Below are 18,955 nucleotides of genomic sequence, written 5' to 3'. Positions count from 1 at the left end.
CTTCCCTCCCTCCCTTCCTTCCTTCTTTGTTTTTGCCTGTGTCTTTGTTCCTGTGCAAACTCTGTAGACAATGGCAGTTGGATGTCTTCTCTTAGTGCATGTCTGACTCAGCAGAGCTGTGATGCAAAGATGACAGCTTCCTTTAGATCAGTTTGGCCTTGTTCCCAGTTCTCGTTGCTTCGACCCTGTTTTGCAAGGGTGATTCGTTAGTGATATTGGGGAAACTGCTCAGCCTGCTCACTGGGATTCACTACTGCAGAGTTGAGTGGATCTCTTACTTTACTGGGATTTAAATCGGCTTGTGAACGTTACCTGCTCTTAATACCACGCCATTACTTTCAGCTGATGTGTGGTATGCTGTTAGTGTTGTTACTGGCATCTTCTCATTGACAACATGCCAAGTTACTTTTTGGTAGTGCTAAGCAAATCTTATTCTCTCATCTAAACCCCTTTGCATGCAGTGGTATGTTTGTGAGGTTGGGTGACTGTGTCCACTGCACAGTATACATTGGTAGAGATCATTCAGCATCCTTTTATATGCTATATAACTTTCCAGAAGAGATTTGGTATTCTTGTGTATGTCTTACATCCTACCCAAAGCACACCGAGTCATAAGAAAAGCATGATGGCTGCTAAAACCTAAAGCTACTGTAGCTGGTGTAATTCTGTAGATCTTGAGTCTGTATAGAAGAGGCAGGCAGAAATAAGCATCAGTAAATAGACTATCATCCACTTAAGCATCGAAAGAAAAAGCTCTCTAGGATTTAAAAAGATGTGTGAAGATAGCCAAAACAGTTAACTGAATTAGCAAACTTATCAGTGTTAACTTTAAGTTCTAGAAGAGTCTCAATTGAGAACAGAAAGTATTTTCTGATATGTAGCCAACAAGTATCTTGGTGAAACAAAATGAATAGCATTTGACATTCGTTGACTTCTCAGAATCAATATATGTCAGTGAATATCCCTGAGACTATAAAATATGAAGTGCACAAGTCATCAATTCCAATAATGAAATATAATAATCTACAGAAGTATTGAAAACTGAAGGGGCATGTACACTGGAAGGCATCGTTGCTATAATCCTGCAGAGTAGAAAATAGTGTTCCTTAATCTTGCCCTGTCTTTAGTGACATTCATGGAGTGGTGGAGAGGACACACTGTTTATTCCTTCTGCTGCGTGCTTCCCTAACCTCTACCCACTTCATCCCTGCCCTCTTCATCCCTCCCCCATCTCACCGTGGATAAAGAAATGGGCATTTAGATTACATGCCTGAAGTATCGAGGCTGGGGCTGGTGCCCTCATCAGTAGAATGAAGCCTTAAAGCTGACAGACTCTGCTGTGGGAAGATGATAAAACATTAAGATGGAGGACACAACACAAGTATCATCTGTGTTGCGTCTGACAGGGCATGAGACAACTCCATTAACTCCACTAATTACCATAAGCCAAAGAAAGTCACGGTTGGAGTGTATTAAGAAGGAAACATGCTATAAAACCAAGAGTGTAAATCTGAGGCTATTTGTAGAATCTCTCAAAACTGAGGTAGACATGGCTTGAGACCACCATTAGTGCTGGTCTTGGGTAGAGAAGAGGCAATTTGACAGACTTAGTCAGTGATGATAATGGGGAATGACCAGTCCTGTAATAGAGGCTTAGAAATGAGGGTGTGCCATGACGGTGCCAGTCAGTGGATGTGATGTGCAGTGTGACTTAATGCCCCTGCAGTAGTTTAAAGCAAACCTGAGACTTGAGAATAAATGCTAGTCTGTGCACTTCAGAACACAGCAAAACCTGTGCTCGGACACGAAGATCAAGAGCACAGAAAAGCCAGCGCTGAAACTAAATATTATGAAAGCTGGTGAGTAAATATTTCAAAGAATCAGGATTATTTTGGGGAGAGCTCTTTATGAGGCAAGATACAGTATATAATTCCTATATGCCATGATACAGGAATTCTAAACATATGGCTAGAAATAGCTACTGTCAGGCATCTAGAGCAGAACTGTGAAGAGTTTGAAGTAGGACATGTGGAACACCATTTCTGATGGGGGCCATGCTCTCTGAGGCTAGTTTCCAGCAATCTTGGGGCCAAGTCCTTAGAGGGACCAGATAGTTCGGCCTCTGGAGGATGAAGATGCCTGTCCTCTGAAGCCTCCTCACACCTGTGTGCTTTATTTTCCTGACTGATGTAGTTGATAAGATGGAGCACAAACCATTCTTTTTTTTTTTTTTTTTTTTTGGTTTTTCGAGACAGGGTTTCTCTATGTAGCTTTGCGCTTTTCCTGGAGCTCACTTGGTAGCTCAGGCTGGCCTCGAACTCACAGAGATCTGCCTGGCTCTGCCTCCCGAGTGCTGGGATTAGAGGCATGCACCACCACCGCCCGACAACAAACCATTCTTATGGTTGTTTTTTCTCTGAAGAATGTGTCTTCTTCTTAGCTCAGGTGGTAGGTAGTCTTCAGCCAGTCAAGTCTCTCTGAGTATTACATGAGGGTAGATATAGTTCTCCAAAAATGTGAGAGGATCCAAATATTACTTGGGCGGTTTTGAACCAGAGTAGATTTGGGAGCTGATTGCTCTCCTCATACTCTGAAGAGAAGCTTAATTTTCTAAATTGGCACATAGAAGTATTTGTTGATAATATTTTTGTAAGGGCATTTTTGGGGGGGAGGGGGTACATGTCAAACCTTCTGTTTCCCAAAGTTTTACTCTAAAACTGTTAAGTCTATAAAATTTAAAACAATGTCATAGTATCCTCACCACCTGGGCCTTAGTTACACTCGCTTTGTCATGTGCCCATCCGTCTGTCAAGCCATCCCGATTATTTTTTGAGGCATCTAAAATTGCAAACCTCTATATGCTTCCAGCTAAATGCTTCAGCATACCTCTCACTAGCAAGGGTTCCAGACTTGCTTATAGCTTTCTTTTGGTATAAAATTTACATGCACAGCACATTCACATGCACTGTATTTTCATAAATACATGGAGTACTATATAGAGGAAAACCTGCCATTCTAGAAAGCTCTCAGATGGCCTTTCATCAATCACTGCCCCCCATAGGACAAGCACTGCTCTTTTCCTATTATGAGTTAGACCGTTCTGTTTTAGAACTTATTTTTATTAGCTTCAGACATCAATGACTCTCTTTGACAAGGCTTCTTCCCTACCATTATATTTGGGAGATTTTTTTCCATGGAGTTGGTATATTACTAATTCATCCCTACTTTATTGCTGAGTATTGTGTCCCCATTTATATTACCACTTGTTTTTCTTATTGGCTAACTGGGCTGTTTGCAGGAGCAGCAATTATGAACAAAGCTGTAGTGATCATTCTTATGTACATCTATGTGAATATAGTCATTTGTCTGCTCATGGGTAAATACTCAAAATTGCTGGCTCATAGGGGTGTTTTTAAAAAGAAACTATCATTCTTTTCCCCAATATGATTGTTCTGTACTCTGATTTTTATATTTGGAGTGTGTAAAAAGGTGTAAACTATTTTTCTGGTCCCCATATTTAAATAGTAAGAGAAGTTGGGCTAGAAAGATAGCACTCATGTTTGAATGTGGTAGTTGGCATTTGAGGGAAGTAAAGAAGCCTGTCTGCCACAAAACAGCTCCGCAAGAGGTTCCTAAGACGTGAAATCTTAGAATTAGCTCCACTCTGTGAAAGGTTCCACTCTAAGCATGCTAGTTTTGTAGCTAGAAGAAGTGGCACTAGCTCAGTCATGTGACATTTGCCACCCACGTTCAGTAAGGGAAGTAAGAGCACCTTGTGAGGGAAGTGGGTGGATCAGAAGAAAACAGGAAGATATACAAGAGTCAGTTCCTGGTGCCACAGCTTGAAAAAGACACCTGTATGCGGAAGTGCCCAGTGGTTGTCAGAAAAGCAGAAAAGAGGACAGCGAGAACTCTACCTCACAGTTTTACACAGCGGGTCGGTGTGGTTTTGTAGACTTTTAACCTTTGAAGGGCATAGTTTCCATCTTTTCAGCCCAGCTTTCTTTGTTTCATACTTGGGTGACTTTTTTCTACTGTGTACTATTGTTTTCTTCTGTTCCATTACACAGAGTATTCGCCTGTGAAATTATGATCATACATATATTTCCAGTACCCATGTTCAAATATACCAGTGTGTGATTTATCTAACCTTTCCTATAGGATTTTTAAGGGCTGGGAAATTTGGCTTCTATTGTATATCCTTATAATGTGCCCAAATTGTAAATATGCAATAAAAACCATAAAAATACAATGACAGCAGATTTTGATATGTATTTCTTTGCTATATTGTTATTGGACAAGTTTGATTTCTGTAAATAAAGGTTGTTCATAAAATCTAGGGAGAATTTAGTCATTACTGGTCTCTGTAATGTAATCTGATGAGTTTTACATCTTTAACCCTATTTTAATTCTTTAAATTTTTGACCAATATTTTCTAAAAATCTTTTATTTAAACAAAAGAAAAGGTAGATTGTTCTGGAATAATTTGAAATGCTAGAAAATAGGGGTTTCTCTCTATTTTAACAACCCAGCCACCTTTTCTGGGTGGCTTAGAGATGAAGCTCTCTTGCCCCCTACTGCATTACCAGGGTAGATGTGTCATCAGAGGTAGATAGTGCTTATATTTCTTCTCTTCCCACAGGATTGGGGTGTGGTGGTGTGTGTGTGTGTGTGTGTGTGTCTGGGGATTGAGCCCAGGGCTTGGTGTGTTCTAGGTAACTACTATGACACTGATCTCCAGCCACAGAAATCAACTTTTTTATCCACCAAAATCATGTTTTTCTCTAAATAATTGCAGCTCCAGAATTGCTGCCATGAATTATTGATTTCAAAAATTTGGAAATTTGCCAGTGAAATACCTTTGAATTATAGTTCAAGATTAAGCAAAATATAGTATGCAGAGAATTTATATTAATAGTTATTTTCATCTTAAGTTAATCACAGTGTCCAAATCTCTAGATTTTCTATTCAAGACTTGATATATCCATAAAGTTGTTTCAAATCCCTGAATGTTAAGAGCTCTTGTCTGTGGTCTATGTCCACAATAAAGAGAGAAAAGGTGTGTAGCTCAATATCAACCTTTGATATTTCTGTCTGCCTTATCTTCAGAGTATTCTTAGACCTACCAGCTCTACCCGCTATCCACACACACAAACAGTTGCACACATGGATGTATTAGTTACATTTTCTGTTGCAGTGATAAGACACCATGACCAATGCAACTTAATGGAAGAAAGAGTTTATTTTACAGTTTCAGGCTTACAGTTTCAGGAGAGTCCACAATGGCAGAGGCCCGGGAGACCAAGCATCAGCTGAGGGCTGACATCTTTAACTGTAAGGGGAGACAGGCAGCAAGCATACTGGAAATGGTACCAGTACAGAAAGTAAAAACTTTCCACAACCCATCAATTCAAGGAACATCCAGTTAACATTCTGTGCATTTATTTCCTTTGTGTTTTGCATAACACATGTACATAACAGATATGTACATAACACATATATACCACCACCCAGCTTCACCCCTGCCTTTTCACTATGATTATCTTCACACCTCATATTTCCCTTTATGAACATTTTTTTCCCTGTGCAAGCCAATGCTAACATTTGATAATGCACAGGGACCACTATTTATGAAACTTGGTTTTATTCCCATTCCTTCTTAGCAGTGTTCTAAGCTACGCCACAGTGAACAATGGACATTACTTACCATTTTGACAGCATGTAACTGGACATTTCTTGTTCTGACCAACTGGTCCCAAATAACTGACTCAGAGGCTGAATATGAATTGTAAATGCTCAGCCGATAGCTCAGGCTTGTTACTAGCTAACTCCTACACTTAAATTAACCCATATTTCTATTAATCTATGTATTGCCACGTGGTTTGTGGCTTTACCTGTCCTCTAGCATGTCTTGCTTCTTGGGCAGCGCACTGGCATCCCCTCTGACTCCACCCTCCTTCCCATCATTCTCAGTTTGGCTTTCCCACCTAACTTCCTCCCCAGCCACTGGCCTGTCAGCTTTTTATTAACCAAAGAGAGTAATACATATTCATAGTGTAGAAAAAGATCGTTTCACAGCAACAGCATTTAATTTTAAGGGTTCTGAAGGTAGAAACACTGACTCAGAATTATCTATATTCTTAGGCATGTGGCATGCCAGATTGCTCTCAAGCAGGTTGGGCAAGTTCATGCTCCCTTCAACAGCTAGAGCACCTAGCATGACTTTTTTTTTTCTTTAGCACAGAGGATTGTTTCTTTTAAGCCTTTGCAAATCTTAGAGAAGAACAGTTGAGTTCACATTTTAAACTGAAAAGAGTGTAATGATTAGCAGTAGCCACTATGGTTCCCCATTGGTGATTTAACTACCCTTTTTCTATACTTCTCCTTTGGAGCCCTAGCATTTTTATTTGTTTGAAAAATCTTTTTTATAAAAGTAATAATTCATATTTATAGCATACATTTCCCCCAATTTGTTTAGTCTGTGAAGGGACACTAGCCCACTTGAACATATGCCTCTGGCCAGCCTTGCCCTTCTTCCCCAGTCGCTCTGCCTTGCTAAAAAAAAAGTTAGATTACATGTCTAAAGGCAGCCACCAAGGTCCATTCCCTTATTTGGCCACTTCTTCCTCCTGAGACTGACTACTGAAGTCCAGCAATCAGAAGCCCCTTTTGGCTTACCAAATTAAAATTAACCCAATTAAAATTAGCCCAATTAAATTAACCACCTCCCTTTACACGGACTTCTCCCTTTACCTTTATAAACCACCATCTGCCTGTGTACCACACCTGTCTCCTCTCCATCCAGAGGCAGTCCTTTGACCCTCTGGGATAAATACCCCTGCCCCCTCCCCTGTGTCCCCTTCCCCTTCTCCCTCATCCCCTGTCTCCTCTACCACCGCATCCCAGCCCATTCTAACACAGACCTCCCCTTCTCCTGAAAATGACACCTGCAAGGTCATTGGCTGCTGCTTTCTGCCCGAACCAGAAAGCAGCCACTTTAACTTTTCTTTCCAGCTTAGTGAAGAATCTCTATGAAAACAGGTGTTTGGGTGTGGTTTGTGGCTAATCTGGGGTCTGGGAGGAAGCCCCACTGTTCCGGGGTCTCCTTCAGTATGTCTTTGTGAAGTTTCGTGACAGTATTCACATGTCTTGTGACCTCTGTTCACTAACTGCCTTGGATTTCTTGCCTGGCTTTGATGCTTAGAAAATCCTTGAGCCTGAGCTTTGTTCCTCTTTACAGTTTCCACTTCTCCATCTCTTACTTCCACAAGCATTTCTGGTCGACTGTATGAGGTGGTAATAGATGATAGATTTTTGTGTCCCCAACACCGTATGCTCGGAACATCACATATTGAATCGTTTATCCCTCCCATTAATTGCTGGCAGGCAGTCCCTTGAAATGCTGTCGGTTTTGTAAGTCCCGTGGTTTACATCTACACTGCCTATTCCATCTGTTGGTCACTTTGTTACCCCTGTTCCCTTACCACATGGCTTTCCAGTATGCTTTAAAAGCCAGCAGTGAAAAGGTAAGGTTTTGTTTGTTTGTTTGTTTGTTTGTTTACTTGTTGCTTGGTTTTGTTTCTGTTTTTAGTTTTTGGTAGCATTGCACAGAAGTAGTACTTTATTTCTGAAAAAAAAAAAAAACAAAACAACAACAAAACACTGTTCTTGCTTTGGTTGTATAAACAAAGAAGGAAATATAGATGACTGCAGATGCTGGCCAGTCTGTGGGAATGGAGTTATGTGCTTAGATCCAGCTAAGAGAAAGGAGGGTAGGGGAAAGCAGTGGTCATTGAGTAGATCACCCACAGTTCACAGCACACACAGAGATCTAGAGAAGGCTGCAGGATGCACAGGCAGAGGAACCCGCTAAAGCTGGAAGGGGAAAGGAAGCGCAGAGATAACTGAGCCGTCTGAGAAGGTGATAATGGCGGCTAACCCCACAGTATATTTTCAGGTGTGTAGCACGTAAACGCTTGTAGAAGGCAAAGCACATGGGAATCACAACCCATGGACTCAACAATGCACAGAAAGAAAATAACACTCACATCAGTGACAGAAGAAACGGAGAGCGAGAGCCGGGCCCTGCAGAGGCACACCATAGCCTCTCATCCGTTGTGGTTGGATCAGAAGAAAGGATTCTCAAGTTTGCCTAGATGTTTCTGGAAGTGACAGTATTTTTTTTTTTAATTTTTCAGTTTAATAAATTTCTTATAGTTCTACACTTATTCAAAATAAGAGTTGCTTCAGACAATAAGACACAAAAGGAAACACACTTTGGGTTTCCATGATACGGGGCCTTTGGGGAAGACTCCTGCTCCGGTGTCGGGTTGATGGGTTCAACCTTAGGTGCCTTGTAGTTGCAGACAACTATTTAATGTATCTGGGTCAATGTCCTCAGTGAAAGGAGAGCCATAAGAGAAACGTTTTCCTGGTAACTCAAGGAGGTAACTAACTGTAAGGTGTTTAGTGGGTAGCTGGTTCATGGCCCTTCATTAATATTTCCTTGTGAGAAATATTTTCTGGACATAAAATCTCTGAGAGCAGAGACCCGTTGTCTTCCTTTTTAAGGTTTACTGGCATCTTAGGTCAGTGATTTATGTCACAAATACTCAGGAAGTGTGTGAGGTTTTGTTTTCTAAGGAAAATGGACTTTTGCATAAACTTTAAAATGCCATTACATTTTGTTACATTTTGAGGCTTGCTGATTCTGCCCTGTTTAGAAGGCTTTTCCTTAAGGAACACCAAGTCTGATGTTGGGAAAGGTGAAAGCGGAGAAGGCCCACAGGTTTGCTTTGGAGAGCCCATTCTGATTGGGAAGCTCTGCCTCTGTCCAGGATCTTCTACTGTGGCTTCTTCACCTTGGCACACATGAGCCAAAGCACCAGGCTGTAAGACCGCCCTGCTTGAGATCAGGTTTATAGCCAGTGAGGGACAGGAGTGACAGGCCTGAGGGGCAGGCAGGTGCAGTGTGTCCTGATGGAGGGGACAGGAGAGGACACAATCCCACCACGCAATTTCCCGTGAACTGGTTCTATCATATTCTCCAAACTTGAAAATCGAAATCTAGTTATGAGATGGAATTCTAAATAAAATGCATTACTGTTATTATCCTGGAATATACATTTTTCAATCAAGAGCTGTTAATTCTTTGATTTTCAAGTTTTATTTCCAAACAAAAAATAATGGTATGAATTCATACTTGTCTGTAATGGGCCATTGCCTAAGCTCATGATTCTCCCCTGCCTTCCTAAGGGTCAGAAGGAAAACATTAAGACAACCATACACATAGTCCTATTTACCAGCCTGACCTGCTCAGGTCTAACTTTAGTCTGCAGACACCGATGGGGAGGGCTTTTACTCTGTGACCTGTCCCCTTGTTTTGCCTTCCTGTGATCTGCCTAGCACATCTGTCTGGGTTTATGAGTGACTAAGGACAATAGCCAATCCACCCTCATGGACGCGCCCTTTGTCCAGCAGGCTCCAGGATGATTGAAAGATGAGAGAGGGACTGTGACAATGCTCCGAGCAGTTCTATTGTCCTTAGTGTCCTCTGCTCCCTTATCTGGTGGGTCCACTGAGGTCGGGGTGGAGGTGTGTGCTGCTGCCTTGGGTTTTTGTTGCTTTATTCCTTTCCAAGCTTTCTTTGTTTTGTTTAAATAGGATCCTACTTTGTAACCCAGTCTGGCCTGAAACTCACTATTGTGTTGAGTTCGCAGGCAGTCAGGGAAGAGGTGGGTGGGAGAGAACATTCCCATGTCATCGTCATCATCATCGTCACAGCTGGACTTTAAAGAGAGACAAGATCCTGCCTTGCAGCAGGAAGGCCACCTCACCTGCCTTCCTGGGCCAAGGACCATCTAGGCTGCAGGGGATGAAGTGATGGGAGAGGGGAAAAGGGAACTGAGCAAGGAACGCGGGGAGATTAAAGGAGGCGAGAGAGTTCAGGACCCCATAAAAGACCAGCCCATAGTCCACCGGTCGTGTCTACTTTCCCCGCAGGGGGATTGCTACCCCAATAAATGCCCGTTTTCACCTTTTCTGAGTCTTTACTTTTTGTCCCTGGGTGTTCAACTCTTTGTCAGCCTCTGTGAAGGACGTGGACACCTGGGCAGCCAGCCCATGCCAACGATGCTCCCATTACACTGTGTAGCGCGGGGTGGCCTTGAACTAGAAGTGGTCTCCATCTCGGCCTCCTCAGAGCTGAACCACAGGCACAGGCTGCAAGGCACACCTGCTTTTGTCTCCTGATAAGAGTTCTTACTGGGAGTACTCTGACCCAGAAGGCCCCACCCCAAAACTGTTCAACAATGGAGAGTGACCCACCCACAGACAACACCATTTTTGATCTCACAGTTTGGAGAGAATCTACTCCCTCTGAAACTGAAGTAAGAAATTCCAAGGGAAGCGACTGGGCTCCTGGCTCACTTGCTTGGTGAACTGGGATGAGCCCCATAACTTTTCTTGCTTCAGTTTTTCAACCTCACGACAGTAGAAGCCTAGAGCGTTCAGGGGTGTTGAGAGGCCCTGCTGCTGCATTAGAACTATGTGCTGCAGGAACCTCCAGGGCTGTGGTAGCCAGGGTGCTGACACAGGGGAGGAAGGCCTTTGTGCACAGTGGGTGGGACCCGCTGCTCTCCCTGACATGTGCTCTCCCTGATATGGGCTCTCCCTGGGAGCTCAGACACAGCTTTGCCAGGAGCGGAATCTCAGCTCTACCTAACACAGACTGACTTTGCTTTTGAAGTCTTTCCTTTGGTGAGGGTGGGGTTGGAGACAGGAAGCCGGTTTGCTCCGGCTGGCGAGAGTCAGGTGGGGTGCGGTACAGATGACCTGCTACTTTTGTTTCCATTTTGGATTTCCAGCTTTCTGGGAGCTTCTCTCATCTGGTTTCCTGTTTTTCTTAAAAGCTCTGCATATAAATATCTTTTTTCCCTGCAGGTGTCTGTCAGTTCTTTATCCTTCCGGGACAGTCTCTGCCTTTCATGTGGGTTCTGGGACACCCACCCCTCTCCAGCGATGAAGTAACAAAAGATTCCCATAGTTGTGAGTTCTGTGTGAACTGGAGCGAGGCCTATTTACTGGGAATAAGGGCATGCATCTTAAAAAAACCGGTTGTTGTTTTTTTAACTAGTTACATTTAAAAACAAATCTGCTGTAGTTGAAGCTGTAGAGCCGGCTCAGAGGTTAAGAGCACGCGCTGCTCTTCCAGAGGCCTCCAGTTGTGTTCCCAGCATCCAGGTCAGAGGACTCACAACCTTCTGTAACTCCAGCTCCTGGGAATCTGACCTCTTCTGCTGACTTCTGTAAGCCTAAACACACACCCCCCACCTACCCGCCTACACACACACACACACACACACACACACACACACACACACACACACAATATATATATATATTAAGAGATGAATTTAAAGGAAATGTACGGTAGATCTTATTAAAACAGCTTTGTCATTAAACTTAGACTAATAACCTATCAGTGAGTCATGAAGCCGCCGTGTATAACGGAGAAAGCCCAGGGTGATAAAAACAAGTCTCACCATGTTTAACAGTTTACACAGACACCAGTCTTCTTCATTATGTCTTAATGTTTCTTAATAAAACCCCATATTTTAAAACTTTTTCTTTTTAACCTCTTATTTCCTTCTTGTAGTCCATGAGTAACAGCCATGCCGTTTGGGGCTTCTGAGTTTTATGCCATTGGGCTTTGAATTAGGTCATTAGTCTTCCCTTGGCCAAAAGTACAGAAGTGACCCGCTCACTCAGAGTGTCCCTGCTGGCGTCTCCAGAATGACTGTGGCCCTTGAGACCTCCCTGGGGAGTACTTTGAGATGGAAAAATCTCAGCCTCAACTGGAGTTTAACAACAGTAAGGAAAAACAAAAGAAACACAGCTTTCCAAAACCAAGTTCAGCAGTTCATGGGAGCTCTAGTTTTTGATTTAAATCGCCATCTTCCGGAGACCTCCACACATTTCCTCATAGGAAGAGGAATCAGAGAGAAGTCAGCTATGCTGGATGCTGAGGATGTAGGGCAGGGCAGGTGGGAAGTGACGTGCCTTCAAGGTCTAGAGCCCAAGTTTGTGCAGGGAAAGCTTTTGGGTGATTTTTGAATACTTTATTTTTTTTTTCTGGCTTGATGTATTATAAATGTTTCTCTCGTTCAGAAAGGATTTTGCTCATATCAACAAGATCCTTAAGTTTTTTTTGTTCATTTTAATGTTGCTCACTTTTGAACTTTTCTACATTATGTTGATGCACGAGAGACTTTTCGAGAAGAACTGTACGTGTGTACGCGTGTAATATTGGAGAGGTGTGAGTTGCACTGCACACGCCAATCAGGGAGAAATCCTTGTTCCACCTGGGTCTCCTCACCAACTTAAGCATTCTTTAAACTTGCCCAAACTTTGTTTTGCTTTTCTTGTCACTTACGGGTGGGAAAGGCATTGGATATAAAAGCTGCTTGTCTTTAATTATGCTTCCTGATCTCATGCCATTCAACACATTTAGTTGTAAGGAAATCTACTTAGTTCAAATCACAGAGAGAATGAAATTGCCATTAGAAGTCCTTATCTTTCTGGACACCTCTTTCTTTTCAGAATGGCTTAGGTGTTCAAAAAGAAGCATTCCAGCACTCTCTTGGGTGGCCTGTTATGCACCAGGTGGTGTGGTGGCCATCCGACCTCCCTCTTTCATCCTTAATCCGACAGTCTCCTTTCCACGGAGTTTCTAACCCAACAGTAAATCAAAGTGATGCCATTCTTTGGATGAGAGCTCTGTAATAGTTTCCCATCTCAGAATCAAACCCAAATCTTTACTAGTGGCTAGCCAGTAGGGTTAGCACATAATTTATCATCCAAATGGACTCTTTTGATCATGAAAGCGGCCGGAAGAGTAATTACGGCAGAACAGGTGTAAACCACAGTCATCCCAGCAAGCCAGGACCCAGTGGCTCACACAGAGGGCCTGTGAGAACCAGCCAGCCTCTTCTCATGTTCTGTCTCCTTCTCTGTCCTCACTTAGCTCAGCAACCTATTGGAGGCTTTTCAAGAATAAAGGCATGCCCCAGCTGCCTAGAATATTCTTTCCCTGAGATAGCTGCATGCCTTGTTCTTTTCTTTAAGCCAAGTCTCTATTCAACTCTCACCATTAGACCTTGACTTTCCCTATCTACTCTTTCTTGCCCCTGTGTGTTCCTTTGTAGTTCTCCTTACATGATGTTGCTCTGTCTGTCTGTCCTCTATCTGTCCGTCCATCCATTTGTCATCTAGCTATTCTGTTTGCATGTTTGGCATATAATTGGTTATGTCTCCACCCCCCACCAGAGGGCAAACTCCATCTTGGATTAATCTTGTCCTGCTTTTGCTATGCCTAATATCTAAAATAGTGTTTGCTACTAATAGACATTTATTGAGTCCTCCATGTTGAATGAAGACATGAACGAGCACATGTATGGAAGGAGCACATGTATGGAAGAATAAGTTGCCAGTGAGGAGGCTACAAATGGCAGGACCATCATAGACCCATTCTGGATTATTTTTTTTTGCGGGGGGGGGGGGGGGGGGGTGTCTATGAAATTTGTCTTGGTAAAGCCAACAATAGTACCAAGCCAAACTCCTGGAAGTGCACGTGGAAGAAAAAGGGGTCACCCTTTGTGTGTGTATGCAGGAAAGGAGGGTTTGTGCTCTTTGTGTGTGTGCACAAGAAAGAAGGAGAGTTTGCACTCTTTGTGTGTGTGCAGGAAAGGATGAGGGTTTGCACTGTGTGTGTGTGTGTGTGTGTGTGTGTGTGTGTGTGTGTGCAGGGAAGAAGGAGGGTTTGCACTCTGTGTGTGTGTGTGTGCAGGGAAGAAGGAGGGTTTGCACTCTGTGTGTGTATGTGTGTGTGTGTGTGTGTGCAGGGAAGAAGGAGGGTTTGCACTCTGTGTGTGTGTGTGTGTGTGTGTGTGTGTGCAGGGAAGAAGGAGGGTTTGCACTGTGTGTGTGTGTTCAGGGAAGAAGGAGGGTTTGCACTCTGTGTGTGTGTGTGTCTGTGTGTCTGTGTGTGTGTCTGTGTCTGTGTGTGTGCAGGAAAGGAGGAGGTTTTGCACTGTGTGTGTGTGTGTGTGTGCGCGCGCGTGTGTGTGTCTGTGTGTGTCTGTGTGTGTGTGTGTGTGTGTGCACGCGTGTGTGTGTGTGTGTGTGTGTGTGCACGCGTGTGTGTGTGTGTGTGTGTGTGTGTGCGTGTGTGTGTGCAGGAAAGAAGGAGGGTTTGCACAGCACGCCCCTAGATAGAGCTGAAACAACCGCATGGGAAGCTTTTCAAATGCCAGCTCCTTCTATTTCTTTAAGAGCCTGCCATTTGAAACTCTATCAAATTCAACCATAGCTTTATGATTCCCTGTAGAGGACATTTCACTGAAATTCAGTTTATATAAAAACAGCCATTTCCCAGAGGGGTGAACAGAGAAGGTGCAGTAACTTCTGCTAGGCCGCTTATAAACTTCAAAGGCAGGAGAATGCCTGTGAGGTTCTGCTATGGTTTTGGCTTTTTGTTTTTGTTTTTGTTTTTGTTTTTGTTTTTTCTGGTGAGGATGGGAAGTATAAATAAACTGTAACTCAAAGGCTTTTACCACTTTAATATGAATAAAACCCACCTGAGCGTAGTGTAGCAATTTCTTTAGCCCAGTGTATTTCTTACTAACTATTCTCCAAATATGTGCTAGAGTTAATGGCAGGCTATTAACTAAGCATTATTCTAGATGAAAACTACAGCAAGCTTTTGCAGAAAGCAGACGTTGACGGTATGGTCTGAGAATGTGGTTTCTATGGAGAGGACTACTAAGTTTCTGCAGGGATGGGGTGGAAAGAAAGCAAAAAGGAAAAACAATATTGATTCAAGTCTTTTGCAAGATTTTGTTTATTTGTTTTTGTTTGTCTGTTTGTTCTTCCAAGATAGGGTTTCTCTGTATAGCCCTAGCCATCCTGGAACTTGCTCTGTAGACCAGGCTGGTCTCAAATTCAGAGATCCACCTGCTTCTGCCTCTGGAATGTTGGGATTAAAGGCATGGACCACCACTGCCTAGCTCTTTTGCAAGTTTTAAAGCCAAGGATTTGAGTAAAAATTAGTAATGCATGTATGCATGCAATTCAACTTAATGTTCATGTCCACCAAAGCAAGAGGACTTTTTTTTTTTTTTCATGTAATACCCTGGACCTGTTCCATCTAATTAAGAAAAAGGTCATCCACACACAAAGTACGTTGCTGAGTAGCTGGATTAATCTTTTAACAAAGTCCTATTTCTAATTCCCCTTGCCCTTAAACCTTGGATTTAACTAGCCTTTGGGCCGTGTCCTCTTCCTTCCAGCTCTCCCTGCTTTCTGTCTAACTGACTGCCATTTTCCAAAGTCCTGTGCCCTTAACACAGTCTTCCATCCTAAGTGAAGCTTTGTGAATGGAGCAGCTAATTTAGTCTGTGGTCCTTGTAGCCTGTCGCCCCAAATTCCCTTCCACTCTTGAGGGCCTTTGTGCAACTTGTGAGCCGTGCAGTTTCCAGCCCCGGGGTTAACTTAGGGTGAAAGTATGCTGTTTGCATGCAGGTTGGTGTTTGCCTTTCTGGTTCCGGCAAGATGGATAAGGACTTAAGCAATACCCACTGTGCACTTAGTTTAGGATGTGGGCATTCTGGCTCTTGGTTGATAGGGCTGAAAGCTGGTTGCCATTGAATTGTTTTGGTCTGTACGGACCAGCTACATACTGGTTCAGTGGAAGAAACTCTCTTTAATATTCCAAAGTGGTTTTTTTTCTCCACAAGCTCCTCAGCCCTGTCACAAAAGGAAACGACTGTGAATATGTCCCGCACTGTCAAGTATCTTCCATCTGCTGTCCAGAGCTCGCTCCTGCTGCTCCGTTCACGGCGTCAGGTGAAGCTTGTTCGGTCTAGGAACTGGGAGGTTGGTGTGTTTCCCATTTCCTTAGAACCCCAGGCAGCTGCTGGCAGCAGACGCCCAGGGTCAAGGGCGAACAGTTTGCATCCCAGCCATGGCCTGCTCTTGAAACGAGCAGTGATCCCCGTACACATGTGTGCACAGTCCCACACATGTCAGCTCAAGAACATTTTCATAAACCTTAGCCAAAGAAAGCAATGGCGTTTATTCAGACCTCTGAGCATCAGCCCGGTGTCTAACATGCTTTAACACAGAGCTGCGGGGGTTTCCACAGGGAGAGACTTCCTCCGCCTCTGTTTATGGCTCTGTCCTCCATTCTGCCTTTCATCCCAGAGATCTCCAGTGGTGGCAGCAGCTCTGGAGTTAGTGTCTCTGATGTGTGTGCCTCTGACCTTTGACCCAAACGTCAGTGTTATTTTCAGCTGTTTTTTTGACAGGGATCCAACAGCTGCTGCTTAATACCAGAGACAACTTCTGACACGGGCAGAGCTTCTAGCAGAAGGATTAATCTGTGAGCCTGACTCTGATTTGAAGCTGGTTGCAATTTTTTTTTTTCCCTCCAGGTAGAAATGGGGATTAAAAAAAAAAAAGTAACAAAGTGTTCACCTTCAAACAAACAAAAACACATCTCTTGCTACAGTTAAAAGTAACAACAAAGTACTAGGCTTTCTAACAGGTGTTAGCAGGCTGAGTTTGAAAATGCTGCTCAGAAAACCACCACGAAGAAATCTTGGGAAGATGTGCCTTTGTTGATAAATGTTAGGTGAAATGTTTTTAAAATACTCCTAGGAAGTTCTGAGAAAATGTGACCGTTCCTTGGGCTTCATCTGGGAAAGGCCATTAAGTTTTAGAAAAACAGATTAATCTAAAAATATTCTGATCAACTTTGTGACTGAACACCCCCCCTCCCCCGAAACAAAAAAGGTCATTTTGGCGGTAGTTTTCTTTGTATAAAGAAGACTTGAAAAGATTGATATCCAGGTCAGTGACTTTCTGGTTTCAAAGTCCACAGTTACAACTGTTTAGTTTCAATGGCCAAACTAATTTGGGTTGTCAGGATGTAACTTTTTTTCCATTAGCTATCGGACATCAGCTGATAGGCAAAGAGCTCAAGGCTGTCCCTCGAGTTTCAGATAATGGCAAAAATAACAGGCACTTACTGTTACCATACTAGGGGTGTGGCTGGCTCCTCTCTCTCTCTCTCTCTCTCTCTCTCTCTCTCTCTCTCTCTCTCCCTCTCTCTCTCTCCCTGTCTTTCCCTCTCTCTCCCTCTCGTTCTCCTCCCCCTCCCTCTCGATAAGCTCAATGGGGCTGTCTATTTTTAACTTCCTGTTCTTTCCTTTTGGCCGGATAATCAGTGTGAGCAGAGAGCGTTCCCTGAATGAGTGCTGGTAGCCCCGTGGATGCCTTCTGACATGACCAGCCGACACACATCCCTACCAAGGTTGCCCCAGGCTTAAACCCTCCTTCTAAAGTGCCATGTCCTGCAAAGAAAGTCCCCGAGTGGGTGTTTCCACCACCACCATCAGTTCTGTAGCTGTGCAAGCTGGGAACTCCAAAATCGTGATAGCCGTTGTCAAGGTAAGCTCACAGCTTTCTTTTCTCTGTGTGACTGAGGGGGTGAGGGTGGGGGGGGGTGGCTCTTTGTGGTGTGCTGGGAGTCCTAGAGGATAATGCACACGTTTACAGGACACAGCACAGAACAGATGATAAATAGTAAGTGATCTTAATCACTTAAGTCAGTGGCAGAGGACTGCTGAGTTTCAACAAGTTGCCAGCTTGCTTTTCAGCTTACAAAGCACCTACAACTTAAAACAAACTTGGCTATGTACTTTCAGTTTGGTCCTTAAAGGCAAAGCTCATGTGACAGAGGTTCTGGAATGTCAGGTGAGGAGTCCGGTGGGCCAGGGCAGTGCCTGTGATTTTTGAGTGGATGTGATGGAGGTCAGAGGGGGGGCACTATCTTGATCATGATCAAGAATTAGAAACACTAAAAGCCTCTCACAAGTACCTCCCAGAACTGGTTTCCACTGGTACAGGCAACACTACTTCTTCCACTACAGCGTGATGGAGACCCTGCCACAGACTGTGTGCCAACTGGCTCTGGAGAACAGAAAAGTGCAACCACTTGGGGCTTACCTGTATGTTTTATGTCTAGCTGTTTGCAAAGATGTCCACACATCTTTGGGTTGTGGAAGACTCCAGTGATTTTGTCCCCTTCACTTGAAATCGTGCAAGATCCTCTGAAATACAGGCTTGCTCTTTAGATGATTTGCCACCTAAAGAACTCATGTTTAATGAATGCAAACCCGGCCAAAAAGGGGGGGGGGGCTGGCAACAAGGGCCGTTTAATTTAATTGCTGCAAATTTTATAGTAGTATGAAAAGTTGTAGGAGGAAAGCAGAACTTGACATTGAGCAATGGAATGCAGAGTTCTGCTCAAGGCCAAGTTCCCAGTGCTGGGAGCCTCCTGCATAAAAAACAGGACCTCAGCGTCTCCCCACCCTCTCCTCTGCAGAGGTGTGTATGGGAGTGCCCAGGCATCGAAGCTGCACCAATGAAAACTGATCGATTGGACACGATATAGTGATGCTTTGGGCAATTGGCAGGTGCCAGGAGGGAGGGACAGGAGGCAAATGTATGACATTAAAAAAAAATGTCAACCTCACTTTTCCTCAAACTTAAGGTACTCTGTGAGTAAAAGTCACAGAGCTTAGGGAATAACTTATAAGAGGTACAAAGAACATACAGACTTTAAAACTATGTGGGGAAGTCTTTTTAACCGGATTGTGTTTCTCAGAATGGCCTCTCGTGGTCCTCTCTCCAGCTCCCTTACCTTACTGCCATCTCCAAATGAAACGTACTTCAGCCTCTTCAGAGGGCAAAGCCTGTGTTGATGGAGGAATAAGGCTGGGTTCTGGTCTGTAGTGAAGTTCCCATCCCCCCCCTTTACCTGTGTGAAGCATCACTAATTGTCCAGAGTGGTTTTGTGAGGGTACAGCTGCATAAATCTATTCAGTGACTTAGA

General features: G+C 43.6%; 1 protein-coding gene across 4 annotated transcripts in view; it reads left to right on the top strand.

The window, feature by feature from the left end:
* Nucleotides 1-16,959: 16,959 nt before the first annotated feature.
* Ccdc141 (coiled-coil domain containing 141) overlaps nucleotides 16,960-18,955 on the top strand; it is a 157,867-nt gene continuing 155,871 nt past the window's right edge. For 2 of the 4 annotated variants that reach the window (XM_076569744.1, XM_015988611.3), the window contains exon 1: nucleotides 17,128-17,508. In XM_076569744.1, the coding sequence (XP_076425859.1) occupies nucleotides 17,407-17,508 (102 nt within the window). In that variant the 5' untranslated portion in view covers nucleotides 17,128-17,406. Of the gene's footprint in view, nucleotides 17,080-17,127; nucleotides 17,509-17,584; nucleotides 17,815-18,955 lie in introns of those variants that run through there. The other 2 variants (XM_076569743.1, XM_076569746.1) reach the window with 2 other exon arrangements.

This window comes from Peromyscus maniculatus, chromosome 4 (genome assembly GCF_049852395.1).
Source record: "Peromyscus maniculatus bairdii isolate BWxNUB_F1_BW_parent chromosome 4, HU_Pman_BW_mat_3.1, whole genome shotgun sequence".
Classification (NCBI taxonomy): domain Eukaryota; kingdom Metazoa; phylum Chordata; class Mammalia; order Rodentia; family Cricetidae; genus Peromyscus; species Peromyscus maniculatus.
This window is presented reverse-complemented; position numbering and strand designations above follow the sequence as displayed.